Consider the following 15,362-nt stretch of genomic DNA (forward strand, 5'->3'; position numbering starts at 1 on the left):
CACCCCTGTAGGTGGGCAATGGTCTGTAGATTAGCTGGTTAAATTTTGGGGGTAATCAGGTCAAGGTGAAGGTCAAGGTCACCAGAAAGGTCAACCTTTTGGTCAAAATAACATATTTTCCATTATAACTCAAAAACGTTTGCCGATAGACAGATGTTTACTACAGTATTATAAGCATATAGGAACTCCCATATGGCCTTTCATTTGGCACCATGATCTTTGACCTTGAAAGGTCAAACTCAAAGTCATGGTTTTTCAGAAGGCTGTAACTTGAAAACTGTTGATGCTTGACAGATATTTACCATTATCAACTTCTAGGAACTTCCATATTTGGCACCATGACCTTTGACCTTGAGTGACTTTGAAATGTCAAACTCAAGGTCATGGATTTTCATAGGACTATAACCTGACAGTTGATGATTGAGAAATATTACCATCATCAACATATAGGTATAAAATAAGTGCTGTCGGGCGAGGTTTGTTTTGTCTGGCAACACTTGTTGAATCCTGTGTTCTCCATCGTCGGATAAGAATTTTAAGAAAAATTGCCGCAGTGATTTCTTTAAGCCTGAATGAATCATCGGGGAAAAGCTGCCTGAATGCGTCAGAGAGTTTGTGTGTTTGTGCAGATGCTTGGATGTGTCTGCAGTATTAGTGCTGGTGCATATTGTACAGACTTAGTAGATTCATGACACTGTAATATTTTGGTTCACAACTCACTTGCCATCAGTGTCGTAATTCCCCAGGTCGCTGAAGTGCTCCCTGAAACCAAACCTTAAAGATTTTATGCTCGCCATAGCCATTGCTTTTTCCCAAACTATTTTTTTTCTCTGTAAGTAGTGCATCTAGCCAAACCAGGGGAAAAAAACCTGGTGACTATCCCACTATAATTGTATTACAGAATAATCTAACTTGTTGGCAGTGTTGTAGTCGAGTCACTAAATCTCCAGCCCGAGTCCAGTCTCAAGTCCCCAGTGTTCAAGTCTGAGTCAAGTCTGAGTCTCATCTCATCTCATCTCATCTCATCTCATTATCTCTAGCCGCTTTATCCTGTTCTACAGGGTCGCAGGCAAGCTGGAGCCTATCCCAGCTGACTACGGGTGAAAGGCGGGGTACACCCTGGACAAGTCGCCAGGTCATCACAGGGCTAACACATAGACACAGACAACCATTCACACTCACATTCACACCTACGGTCAATTTAGAATCACCAGTTAACCTAACCTGCATGTCTTTGGACTGTTGGGGAAACCGGAGCACCCGGAGGAAACCCACGCGGACACGGGGAGAACATGCAAACTCCACACAGAAAGGCCCTCGCCGGCCACGGGGCTCAAACCCGGACCTTCTTGCTGTGAGGCGACAGCGCTAACCACTACACCACCGTGCCACCCCAAGTCTGAGTCATCAAAGAAAATTTCAAGTCGAGTCCAAGAACAAGACTCCATCCGCACCATTTGACAGTGGCTGTTGCTGCCTTTATGTGAAAGCGTCTCTGCTACTGTTTCGGACTAACGTTACTGCTCGACTGCCCCATTTTAGTTAACAGGCTACAGATAAAAAGCTTATTCATCGCTCAGCAAGCCCCGCCCACTATCAACAGGGCAAATAACACAAGAGAGGGTTAACACTAGCTAGTTCATCGCTCAGCAAGCAAGCCCCGCCCACTATCAACAGAGCAATGAACATAGCATGTCACTTCCTTCTCTGGGTGGAGTCTTGCCAAATGACAATTGAAGTTTGAGGTCGTCCCCGTCGTCCCCTCGATAGCTCTTCTACATATGGAACACATTGAAGTGCATTTTTTTCCCACTGTACGAGAAGTCTGTAGAAGCAAAGCGGACAATCCTAGGGGCGTCTCTCCAGGCATTTTAGTGCCATTAACGTTAGTTTGTTCCTGAACATGATGTATGAACAGGTGAATGTGCATCTCTTGCACAAAATTAGTATAAAAATTAGTGTAGATTTAAATATAAATATCTAATGCCAAATTATTATGGCATGTTATGAAAAATCAATAAAAAATCAGAGTCCTCGTCTCCAGTTTACGAGTCTGAATGCACGAGTCTGAGTCCAAGTCATCAGTGCTCAGAGTTCAAGTCAAGTCACAAGTCAGACTGAAGTCCAAGTCCTGGACTCGAGTACTACAAGCCTGATTGTTGGAAAGCCTGCATTCCTTGATCATGCAACATTGATGGTCACTGAGCATCCTATTCAACTGCAAAATGTTCTTATGAAGATTATATAGTTGTGCAATTTATTTAATATCTGTCAGCAAGTGTGCCTGAAATAGCCAAACTATCTACTCACAAAGGTTGCCTGGATTCTTTTGGACATTTGGTATAATGATTTACATTATTTTACTTTTGTATGTTGTGCATTCTTTCTCAGCGGTTAGGCAATGTCCACCTAGCTGCCCTGTGGGGGTTCAGATAAACACGGAGCGTGCAAATGCAGCGCTTCTGTCCTGGGTTCCAGCACAGGACTGTCGGAAGAATCCACCCTCCGGCTACATCCTAGAGAGACAAGAAATAGGTTCTCAGGAGTGGCTCCAGTGCCTCACCACTGACTCAGCGACCTCAGTGGAAATTCTTGGTGACAGTGTTCCATGTGAGGCTGACTACAGATTCCGCATTTGTAGCATCAACAAATATGGAAGAAGTGGATATGTGGAGTTCCCTCGAGCAGTTCATCTGGGTAACATCATGTTAAACCAATTGTACCATAAATTGTCGGCATATTATCTGTATCAACTTTTGAATTGTAATTTTCTGTAAATAAGAATCCTGCTTCACTAATAGAGATTCTTTGGTGTGTAACTCTGTCCAACCCATGCATTACAACAAAACGGTGAAAACTGATACTTGCGACTTTTCCAGTCCCGGTAGCAAAAATACAAGCACCTCTACAAGATGCACTGGTGCCTGAGGGCCAGGATGCCTATTTTTCCATTGAGCTGTCTGCCTCAGTCATAGGCACTTGGTTTTGGAATGGCAACCAAATTCAAGAAGATGAACGTTTTCTCATTAGACGGTCTCGTACACACCAATCACTTCGAATTCGAGGGGTACGAGACACTGACAACGGAGCTGAAATCACCTTCATTGCCTATGGAATTCGTGATTCAGCAGCTCTATATATACAAGGTAAGTGTAAATAAAACATGACTTGGGGTTAATATCATAGTCCCTACATGTCACAATACACAATCCTCCTTAGTCTTCTTTTCCTACAAGTTATGACATGGTAAAACCCCCAAACCTGTAATTCAAGAACGGTCCACTCCATATACAATCTGTCGGTCTCTGTTTGATCACAAAACAATCAAGGTTTTCGGAATCAACATGTCAGCAACTTCAAATCAATATTAATGTCCCCTGCTGCCAATTTTCTGAATTGAGCCGAAAAGTTCATCTACTCCGCTGGCACCGCCATGCTGATTGGCCAAAGCTTGAATGGTGTTCATGAACCTTACGCATCATGTTGTTTTACCCATCAGTATCCTCCAATCAGCATGCAGGAATGCAATCATGTGATTTTCAATTATTGCAGCGCTGGCAGAGTAGATGAACTTTTCGGCTCGATTCAGAAAATCGGCAGCAGGGGACACCAATATTGATTTGAAGTTGCTGACATGTTGATTCAGGAAAACTTTATTAGGCATATCAGACGCTTGCTGGCTGTGCTGTGAAAATAGTGCATGCAGACGCTCATCTAAGTTTCCAAATCTGTCATTGCTTAACTCTTGAATATTTTCTATAGTGAATATGATAATTAAAAAGCTTATAATTTTCAAGTCAAGTCAACTTTATTGTCAAATATGCTATACATGCTCGACATACAGCACAGATGAAATTTCAGTCCTCTCTGACCCACGGTGCAAACAGGCAATGCAATAAATAAAAATAGAATAATTGAAAAAAACAAACAACGATATAAACAGTATAAACACTCTAGATAGGAACTAGACATAGACTAAACACTCACACACACACACACACACACACACACACACACAAATTGGTTCAAATAATCAAACAGTCAAGGGCACTTGAGGTATAGCAGGTAAACATGAAATAAGCAGTATAAACAAACTAGCAGCTGTTAAGATGAGGTAGTGCGGAATAGTGCAAATGAGCGAGGTAAAGTGAGATGTGCGGTCCCTGAGTTCAGTGTGTTAATGAACGATGAGATGTATGTGTGTGAGTGTGTGTGTGTTGGAGGGGAACTGCAAGGATGACATGTCAGATGCTGAAGGGGGGGCAGGGGGGTGTGCGAGCAGAATCTGTGGCAGGGGGCAGAGGGGGGAGGAGGGGCAGAACAGGGAGGGAGTTGAGCCTCCTGACCGCCTGGTGAAAGAAACTGTCCTTGAGCCTGCTGGTTTGGCCCGGAGACTCCGCAGTCTCCTCCCCAATGGCAGCAGGCTGAAGAGGCTGTGAGATGGGTGGGTGGGGTCACCTGCAATCCTGATGGCTTTGCGGGTGAGGCGGGAGTTATAAATATCCATTAGAGAAGGGAGAGAGACACCAATGATCCTCTCAGCTGCTCTCACGATGCGCTGCAGAGACTTGCAGCAGGACACGGTGCAGGCGCCGTACCACACGGTGATGCAGTTGGTCAAAATGTTCTCGATGGTGCCTCTGTAGAAAGTGTACATGATGGGGGCCGGGGCTCTTGTTCTCCTCAGTTTGCGGAGGAAGTACAGATGCTGTTGGGCTTTTTTGGCCAGTGATGCGGTGTTGTTGCTCCAGGACAGGTCTTCAGAGATGTGCACGCCCAGAAACTTGGTGCTGCTCACCCGCTCTACTGCAGCACCGTCGATAGATAGTGGAGCATGCTGGGTGTGCTCTCTCCTGAAGTCCACGTTCAGATGGAGATTGTTGTCCTTGCACCACAAGGCCAAACGGCTCACCTCACTCCTGTAGATTGTCTCATCGCCATTGTTGATGAGACCCACCACAGTCGTGTCATCCGCAAACTTAATGAAGAGATTTGAGCTGGATGTTGGTGTGCAGTCATGGGTCAGCAGAGTGAAGAGGAGGGGGCTTAGCACACATCCTTGGGGGGCCCCCGTGTTCAGTGTGATGGTGCTGGAGGAGTTGCTGCCGATCTGTACAGTCTGTGGTCTCCCCGTCAGGAAGTCCAGCAGCCAGTTGCACAGGGAGGTGTTGAGTCCCAGCTGGTCCAGTTTCTGCTTTCCAAAGAAATGTATCTTATTAAAATCTGTTCAGTACTTTGTGAGTAACGGCAGGTTGAAGTCGGTACAACAGAGTACACTCTCTGCTCATGGGACATTGGGAAACTGAAAGTGATTTTTGAGTCACGGGAAAGCGGTCGTCTCTCTCTCTCCCCTGATCGGTTTCTGACTGGATTACTTGTGAATATCAATCAGATAACTTTTATAGGGACGTTCTCTCGCTCTCACTGTTTCTGATGAAGGATTCAGCAAAATTTTCCATCTGCTAGTTTTGATGTTATGCTTCACGGGAGATTTTGAAGTGAGTTTTCATAGCTTTACCTACTTTTTTTTTTTTTCAAATCTAACTGATTCATGTAAATAAATAACTACTTCAGAATATAACTGTAGTTGTTTTGATGAAAAATATTGAAATCTTAGTGGTCGGAATGATCTTTTAAAAAACCGGAAGTCTGAAACACGAGTGTCAATTTCAATCTAATTAATGTGAATTGTTTATTGGATGTGGATCAGACAGGTTTTTTTTTTTTTTGAGGTTCACCTTGAAAGCTGTGAATATTATCATTTATGTTCTTTAATATAAACACTAGTAGGCCCTACTTTTGAGAAATACAAAGGCCTCCAGAGCACAAAGAGAGTATTAGAAATAATCTGTTATTGCTTTTTTTATTGAGTGCACCAATTTAATAGTTTTACCTAATTAGCATAACTAATACTAATTAAATACGAATTTGCATAATTGGTCTTTGCCAATTTTTCAAACTTTGTATTTAGTATACAACCATCTATGTGCCTGCCAATTTCCATTTAAATATCTTGAAAAATAGAAAAGTTGATAAGAAAAAACATTTGATTTCATTCATTAATGAGCCCCATTTTGGACCGTGTGATCCTCATACAGAATATTACGGCAGTTTAATAAAAATTAAAACTTTTTTCAATCGTTGATTTGTAATATCTCAAGAACGGATAAACATATTTTAATTCTGTAAAAAGTATATTGTTCTCCATTCAATTCTGAATTCAACAAGAGCAGGTTCAAGCAATTTGGATTGGATTTTCACCTGATATGCCTTATTGTTTTGTGATCAAACAGAGACTGACAGATTGTATGTGGAGTGGACCATTCATGATTTACAGCTTTGGGGATTTTTCCATGTCATAACTTGTAGGAAAAGAAGGCCGAGGAGGATTGTGTACTGTGACATGTAGCAACTGTGGTTAATATTGGGGCTGTATCGATTCTTTATTAAGAAATTATTATAATTGCCGTTCATGTTCCTTTCACTATGCAGCTCCACTGGTTAAATTTACTCCACTATCCGAGATGGACCGGAATAAGTTTGTGGAAGTTGGCAATCCAATAGTCCTCTACTGTGAGCTGTCAGACCCTGAAGCACCAGTCCGCTGGTATAAGAACGGAATTGAACTGCACTCAGTTGAAGGTCTTCACATCCAATCAGAAGGAACAATGAGGAGAATTGTCATTCAGTCAGCTGAGTTCTCCCATTCAGGGGTTTACAGCTGTGATGCCATTGATGATGTCATCAGGTTTAATGTGGAAGTGGAAGGTAAGTTGAAAATCCATTTCATGTAGACCGTCCTCAAAATGACTAAGCACCATCATTTGTTGAGCTGAGTTTTTGCATGGTTCAAGTGTGTGAATTAATTGCGCAAACTGACAACATATAAAGCACAAAAGCAATCATTTAAATATCCTTTCAACTGTTTTGAAATTATAAAAAATAACAAATACCAAAAACACCCATAGCCCCACCTGTGAGGTTCATAGCACTTCCAGATGTGGGCAGAAACAAGTCCATTGAAGTTGGATGTCCAATTGTACTACAATGTGAGCTCTCAGATCCAAGTGCTCAGGTCTTCTGGTACAAGGATGAAGCAAAACTCCTCCCACAAAGTGGACTAGACTTCCAGTCTGATGGAACTAAGAGGGCACTGGTAGTCGAAAAGGCAGATTTTTTCCATTCAGGGGTGTACAGCTGCAAGACAAAAGGCGCTGCTGTCCAGTTCAATGTGGAAATCAGAGGTGATTAGTTTGCTTTTTATAAACTCAACAATGTTTGGCTAAGCCACTAATACAGACAGCCTTAGATCCTGCCTTAATATCAAACTTTGCAGTTTTAAATTGTCAGCTAAAATTGTTCAAATGAAAGTGCTGACAAGAAATACTAGTGATGTGAATTCACATAAAGTAAGGATTAAAAAGACTTTAAAATATCTATAGCTCCACCAGTGAGATTCTCAGCTGGTCCAGAAACTGAGAGGAGAAAGTGCTTTGAAGCAGGCTGCACCATTGCTCTGCAGTGCGAGATATCAGACTCCTCGGGGCAGGTCCACTGGTTCAAGGATGGGAAGCAAATTCTTGCCCAATCCGGTGTAGACTTCCAATCAGAAGGCTGCATAAGGAGACTAATTATTGAATCAGCAGCCGTGTCTCATTCTGGTGTGTATAGGTGCACAACAAAAGATGACCTCATTGAGTTTCAAGTCGAGATCAAAGGTGAATTTTGCAGTTTCTTCTTTGTTGCTCTTCGGTGATGTTCTATAAACCCTTAAAGGCAAACAAAACCCAAAAATAAATGCAGTTTGCCAATCACGGCAAGTACCCTGATGTGCCCCACTGCACAACTAAATTTAAAATAAAACTTTATGACAAAAATTTATCCATTTTAAAAGTTATGATATTGCTAAAAAATAGGCTCACCTGGCCACAGCCATTCGCGCTGAAACTGGATATCTGCCTGGACGTTACCGGTTCACTAGTACACCATTTACCTTCGTAACACAGAGACATCAAATAAAGGCTTCTAATTCTTAAAAAAAAAATCCCCAGGTGCCACTGTTCTCTCTCTCTCTCTCTCTCTCTCTCTGGGTTAAATGCAAAGAAAGAATTCCACTGTGCTGTAATGTATATGTGACAAATAAAGGCTTCTAATTCTAAAAACCCAGTCAGAAATTTTCTGTAACTGTGGAATTTTTACTGGCAACAAAATACACGAATCAACAGACTTCATTTTTATGACGTTTAAATCTCACTTGGCAAGATAACACATAAGCAGTACTGACACAGATATGAGAAAAATATGGTCGTTGTCACAGCAATGCAATTCTTGCAGTCTAAAAAGATTACTTTTCTCAGAAAATAAAAAACAAACAAAACATGTCATAAAAATGCTAAGAATTTTTTTTTAAATGTGAGTAGCCAGCGATGTAGCATTTATAGGCAGCAAAAGGCTCGGGATGCGTATGCTCTCTGTTTGTCAAAATTTCATCAAAATCAGTTCACTACTTTGAGTTACGTTGGGAAAAGTCAAACAAACAAATGGAGGCAAAAACATAACCTCCTCTAAGAAATTTGTTGGAGGTAATAAAGCAAATTATTTTTCAAAAAATGGAAAATTAATAATAATAATAATAATAATAATAACTAGAAAGTGCATTCCCTAAAGAGAGTATGGGGTATTGCGTAGCTTTAACATCATGTGGGTGCCTGTGTGTGTGCGCGTGTGTGTGTGTGTGTGTGTGTGGTGTGTGTGTGTGTGTGAGAGAGAGAGAGAGATTGTGTGTGTGTGTGTGTGTGTGTGTGTGTGTGTGTATCACTGTGTGTGTGTGTGTGTGTGTGTGTGTGTGTGTGTGTGTGTGTGTGTGTGTGTGTGTGTGTGTGTGTGTGTCACTGTGAGTGTGTAGTGTGTGTGTGAGAGCGAGAGAGAGATTGTGTGTGTGTGTGTGTGTGTGTGTGTGTGTGTATCACTGTGTGTATGTCACTGTGTGTGTGTGTGTGTGTGTGTGTGTGTGTGTGTGTGTGTGTGTGTGTGTGTGTCACTGTGAGTGTGTAGTGTGTGTGTGAGAGCGAGAGAGAGAGATTGTGTGTGTGTGTGTGTGTGTGTGTGTGTGTGTGTGTGTGTGTGTGTGTGTGTGTGTGTGTGTGTGAGAGAGAGTTTGTGTTTTTGTGTATTACTGTGTGTATGTCACTGTGTGTGTGTGTGTGTGTGTGTGTGTGTGTGTGTGTGTGTGTGTGTGTGTGTGTCACTGTGAGTGTGTGTGTGTGTGTGTGTGTGTGTGTGTGTGTGTGTGTGTGTGAGAGAGAGAGAGAGAGAGAGAGAGAGAGAGAGAGATTGTGTGTGTGTGTTTTACACTCAAACACTTGACACTCGGGCATTTTTAGGGTTTACATCAATTTAGAAGCGATATATATCCACTAGATCTCAGCCTCAGAAAGTCATGCAGTGTGTAAGTGATGTCACAATCTCAGGTTCTCTCGCATAATTTCGGCTCAGAATGTGATATTTGAACCCCACAGAGAGTGAGATGGCAGCACTCGGGGACATTGTTTTTAAAATAAAATCTGTACACAGTGTAGAGGTGCAAATATGAATAAGTGAACACTCGAACATATCTTGTATGGATATTATCTGTCAGTGTAAAGCAGTTTATTTTTGGGGCTTTGTTTGGGTTTAAGATATTTACGGTACCATTGAAGAGATGTGTTTTTCATTCCTCACGTTTTTTAAATGCTGTCTGTGTTACAGTTTTTATTTTTTGCTTGTTTAAATGTTGTAAATCTTCTTAATTCTATAAAGAATCACCACCTGTAGCTGTGCCAGTGAGGTTCTCAACTGTTCCGGAAGTTGAGAAGAATAAATGCATTGAAGCTGGCAGCCGTTTTGAACTCCAGTGTGAGGTATCAGATCCTACAGCAGATGTTCATTGGTACAAGGATGAAACAGAGATCCTCACAGACACTGGCTGGGACATACGGGCAGAAGGCAGACTGAGGACGCTGGTAGTCCAGTCAGCAGATCCCAGCCACTCTGGACTGTACAGCTGCAACATGCTTGATGACTCTGTTCAGTTCACTGTGGATATCAAAGGTGATTTGTGGCTTTTTTTGAGAAGCATGTACGTCTAGTAACACGAAGCTGCAGTGATTTGAAACTAGATACAAACTAATGGAAAATGACTGACTGTGGCTCATAACACTGCGTTATGGACATGCCTCTGAGCTATGCATCTTGTCTTGTGGGCAACTGTTTGATATTGTTATGTAGTTAACTTGCTTTTGGGCAGAAGGTCTGAGAGAGCGATCACAGATTAGTCAGTCTGGAAAATTCATTCTCTGAGTTTTGAGGTATTAATGTCATGTATATTCCACAATAAGCTCCACTGGTGAAGCTCTCAGCCTTCCCTGGGGTTGTGAAGAACCAGCTGTTTCAAGCAGACTACCCCACTGAGCTACACGGTGAGATCTCAGACCCTCCAACCAAGGTGTGTTGGTATGAAAATGGAGTGGCACTCTTCTCAAAAAGTCAACCTCATATCAAAATGGAGGAATCCAGGAGAAAGCTTGCTGTAAAGGCAGTGCAGCCCTCCGAGTCTGGATGCCACGACTCTCTGAGAAAGGATGATGTCATCCAGTTTAATATACATGATGAAGGTGATTTTTGAATATTTGCCTCTAACTGACACAGCTTTAGCGTGGCGACTAACAACTTTGCACTCTGTTTAGGTTTTTTTTTTTTTTGTCTTTGTGTTTTCACAATAAAACTTTGCATATCTGCCCGTAAACATTTAAATTTAATCAATAGTCACCAAAACTGCATAAAGTATTCCTTTACCAATGATCATCTTTAGCCCCGCCTTTGAAACTGATGGATGTCCCTGATGTCGAGAACAGCAAGTGTACTGGAGAAAGCATCTCTAATGGAGAACAATGTAAAATCCTAGATTCCACTGAACATAATTGCCAACTAAAAGACGAGACAGAGATACTATTGCAAGATGGAATTGAAGCTGAGCGTCAAATTAAGTGGGAGGTACCTATGCGAACTTTAAGCACTGAATCATCTGAGACACCAGACAATGTGACAAACAGACCTAGGACTCCAGACAATGTGACAAACAGGTCTAGGACACCAGACAATGTGACAAACAGACCTAGGACACCAGACAACGTGTCAAACAGATCTAGGACACCAGATGATCACGCCCAGCTTAATGCGGAAAAAGGTGGTTTGCCGCTATTATTTATACCCCATTCTTAACTAGGAGCATTGACCTAATTGAAGCTAGAAAGCTTATTGTTTTCTTTGTGGCTTTCCTAACAGCCGAGCAGTCTCACTCTGAAGTGTACAAGGGTGAGACCTATGATGACACTGTCCAGTGCACTGTGGATATGAAAGGTGATACAACTGCTACTCCACCCTAAGCACACTTAACCCTGTGCATCTGAGCCACTAACAATGGTGGTGTGTAACTTTTCTAAGGCTGTGCCTAAAGATACTGAATCCATGCACCTTAAAGTTACACATTCTTGAAAGCGCTTCCCAAACTAATCCCTGCTATTATATCTTAATCCAACATCCAGTTGGTCTGCAAGCCTTTCTTCCTAGCTAATGATCATGTAAAATGTTTAGAATTCATTCTTAATTGTAGTCCATCATCACAGAGAACTTTCCATTTGCTTCAGTCATCTTCCTTAATACTAATCAGAACAAGCATAATGTTTTGAAATGTCTATATAAAACATTGAATAGATGGTTTAAATGTGGATGGATGGATGGATGGATGGATGGATGGATGGATGGATGGATGGATGGATGGAATGGTGAAAAAACAGAACAACTAACTTTATAGCATTAGCAAGCACAATCTGTTGTACTTGTTGCCTTGATCTGTGTGAATTGTTTCTAGACCACTCTGTCATATGGTCGTCTCTCTTATTTTTTTCTCTTCTATGTTATAAATCTTGAAAGCAACAATCATTGAGAACATCTATTTAATCAACTTTTAATTCAGAAAGTGGAAACCCACTGAAACTTTTCTTTGTGCACATCATACAACTATAGCTGAACCCTTCCATGAAATTGCAAAGACCAACATCGTTAAGGAAAGCTTGGGTGGCACAGATGGTTCTGAGTTTGCAAAGAGCAAGATCATTAAGGAAAGCCTGGGTTTCCTCCAGGGAACAGCAATTCCTGAGTTGGCCAAGAACGAGGTTAATGAGGAAAGCTTAAGCTCTACAGACATTCCCGAGCTCACAAAGAGCAAGATCCTTAAGGAAAGCTTGAGCTTCACTGCAGTTCCTGATTTGGCCAAGAACGAGGTTAATAAGGAAAGCTTAAGCTCTACAGACATTCCCGAGCTCACAAAGAGCAAGATCCTTAAGGAAAGCTTGAGCTTCACTGCAGTTCCTGATTTGGCTGAGACTGAGAGCACTAAAGAAAGCTTAAGCTTCAGAGAACTTCTTGAATTCTCAAAGAGTAAGAACCTTAATGGAAGCATGAGCTTCACAGCAGTTCCTGATTTTGCCAAGACTGAGAACACAAAAGAAAGCTTGAGCCTCACAGATGGTTCTAATGCCTCAAAAAACAAGAACCTTAAAGAAAGCTTAAGCTTCATAGCAGACCCTGATTCAACCAGGACTGAGAACATTAAAGAAAGCTTAAGCTTCACAGACAGTTCTAATGTCTCAAAAAGCATGAGCCTTGAAGAAAGCTTGAGCTTCATAGCAGATCTTGATATGGCCAAGACTGAGAACACTAAAGAAAGTTTAAGCTTCACAGATGGTTCTGATTTCTCAAAAAGCAAGAGCTTTAAGGAAAGCTTGAGCTTCATAGCAGATCCTGATTCCACCAAGACTGAGAACACTAAAGGAAGCTTAAGCTTCACAGATGGTTCTGATTTCTCAAAAAGCAAGAGCTTTAAGGAAAGCTTGAGCTTCATAGCAGATCCTGATTCCACCAAGACTGAGAACACTAAAGGAAGCTTAAGCTTCACAGATGGTTCTGATTTCGCAAAAAGCGAGATCATTAAGGAGAGCTTGAGCTTGATGAGTGTTTCTAAGTTGGACAAGACTGAGATCAGTAAGGAAAGCTTAAGCTTCACAAACTGTCCTGAGTTTACAAAGAGCAACGTCATTCAGGAAAGCTTGAGCTTCACGAACAGTCCTGAGTTTACAAACAGCAATGTCGTTCAGGAAAGCTTGAGCTTCACAGCTGTTCCTGAGATGTTAATGAAGGAGAACATTAAGGAGCACAGTCTAAAACAAGTTCAGCATACAAAATCGGACCCCACCGCCCCATTCTGCTTCTACAAGGACGAAGAAGTACTCAAACCTCAATGTGTTAAACAAGAACCAGCTTGCAGTCTTCAAGAAGATGAGAGAAGTTACTTCAAAGTACAAGAAATTTGCACGGATGACGATGTTTTAGCATTTAAGGTGGATCGTGAAGGTGATTTAAATAGTTAGCTCCATCATTCAGCAAGTAATGATGAGAGCAAATTACATCCCATTGCCAAACATAATTTAATGCCATTTTTTCCATTTTGATTCATTAACGCTAAAATATAAATAACTTCAAAGTTGGTAATAAATAAATGAATAATTTGCATGGCTTGCCAACATAATTCTGTAGGTTATCAGTAGCTTAATTGAGTAACTTGACCTCAAATACCTAAGCAAATTAATCCATTAAGAAATTAGATTCACATCTAACAAAAACCATCTTTCCAAGAAAAAAGCCCCATGACCATAAACAGTGAGCAGTGCCATGGTATTTGAAATCTTAAAAATAAAAAAAAGCCTTTAATTTTTGATATATTAAGTTTTCTTAAAGCTAGTAAAGATCTAATTTAAAGTCACAATGAGCTTTGAGGTAGCTTACAATTTCAAATGTCACCCTTAGTCATTGTTTTATTTTCCTTAGTAGTAATACAGATTTCTTTATATATAACTTGACACACTCTAGTTACAAAGATGAATGTCTCAGCACCGCAAGACATGTCAGATGAGAAGGCCTTTGAAGCAGCCTGTCTCAAAGACCTGGGCGAAGTCTCTGAAAAGAAGGCTCAAATCTTTGGGCATGGAGACGTTTCGGTAATCCAGCAACAAGATGGGAGAAACATGATGTCTAATCGGACCCCCAGGGAACAGTTTGCCCAGGTTTCAAAGACACCACAGAAAGAGGTGGTGCTGACAACTGAGACAAAGACTCAATCTGTGATGTATCAAGACAAAGTAAAAGGTGACTCAAGGCTATGTATCTAACATACTATTATATTAATTAGCATAAAAGCAACTAACACTGTATTGAGGTTTTTCACCCACGTGACCAAGTCATGTGATGCATCATTAGGCTGCCATTTTGGACGTCACGGCTCGAATCAGTTTGAATGCGAGGAAGGCGACAAACGAAAAACGTAAAAGAAAAAGGAGCAAGATGCAGAAAACACCTTCACTATCCAGCGACGTAGGGCATTTACAGGGCGAGCAGAGGGAGAGGTATTTGCAAAAATTGAGGTTAGCAGGCTTAGAGAACGACGTTTACCTGCTTCCACCAGGATTGTTCACGGACGTACGGAAGTACACGAAGCCCTCGTCTTTACCTGACTTCGGCCCACATGATCTGTATACCTATGTCGTTAAAAACCCATCGCCATACACAGGTATTGATCTGAAAGCGTACAAGAGTTTGGATGCCTACAAATATTTTGTGTCAGGCTGGGTAACATGCCTACATCAGCGGGTCGTCCCTGGAGCCGGTGGTCGCCATCTTATTACAGCTAAGGTTTGTTCACATTTTCATTTACTTTCGGTCCTCAGGATAAACAAAATGTTATTAAATGTCATTGAAATAACTTCTTAGTCTGTTGAGACATGGCCCGTTATAAATTTGCTGTTACCAGGCAATGACCAAGAACTGTATTATTAGGGTCGGTGTCTGTGTTGTAGCAGTGTACTAGCAGCTAGCTGTTAGCACTAGCTAATGTCAACAACATAGCTAGTATGTTACTGTAGCAATGTTTACGTTCAGTCATTTGGATGACTGTTAAAACCTTTCAGTCTCAAGTTTTTCCTTTATTGTATTTACTAGTTTACTGTAATTATGATCCGGCAGCTATTTACACCGGATCCAGTGTAAATAGCTGCCGGAGCGCGCTCCGGAACCTCGGCTGGAGCACTCCGGGAGCAAGCCGGAGCGCGCTGCTTAATTTGAGGGGGAGCAAGCCGGAGCGCGCTCCGGAACCTCGGCCGGAGCACTCCGGGAGCAAGCCGGAGCGCGCTCCGGAACCTCGGCCGGAGCACTCCGGGAGCAAACCAGAGCGCGCTGCTTAATTTGAGGGGGAGCAAGCCGGAGCGCGCTGC

The 15,362-nt window shown here is 41.8% G+C and overlaps 1 protein-coding gene across 1 annotated transcript in view; it reads left to right on the top strand.

Moving 5' to 3' along the window:
• Positions 1-15,362, top strand: part of obsl1b (obscurin like cytoskeletal adaptor 1b) — a 102,138-nt gene that overhangs the window by 9,799 nt on the left and 76,977 nt on the right. Inside the window, exons 4-6 of the mRNA XM_060930354.1 lie at positions 2,392-2,697; positions 2,880-3,146; positions 6,493-6,768. Coding sequence (XP_060786337.1) covers positions 2,392-2,697; positions 2,880-3,146; positions 6,493-6,768 — 849 coding nt within the window. The remainder of the gene's footprint in view (positions 1-2,391; positions 2,698-2,879; positions 3,147-6,492; positions 6,769-15,362) is intronic.

The sequence above is a fragment of the Neoarius graeffei genome, chromosome 9 (assembly GCF_027579695.1).
Source record: "Neoarius graeffei isolate fNeoGra1 chromosome 9, fNeoGra1.pri, whole genome shotgun sequence".
Classification (NCBI taxonomy): Eukaryota; Metazoa; Chordata; class Actinopteri; order Siluriformes; family Ariidae; genus Neoarius; species Neoarius graeffei.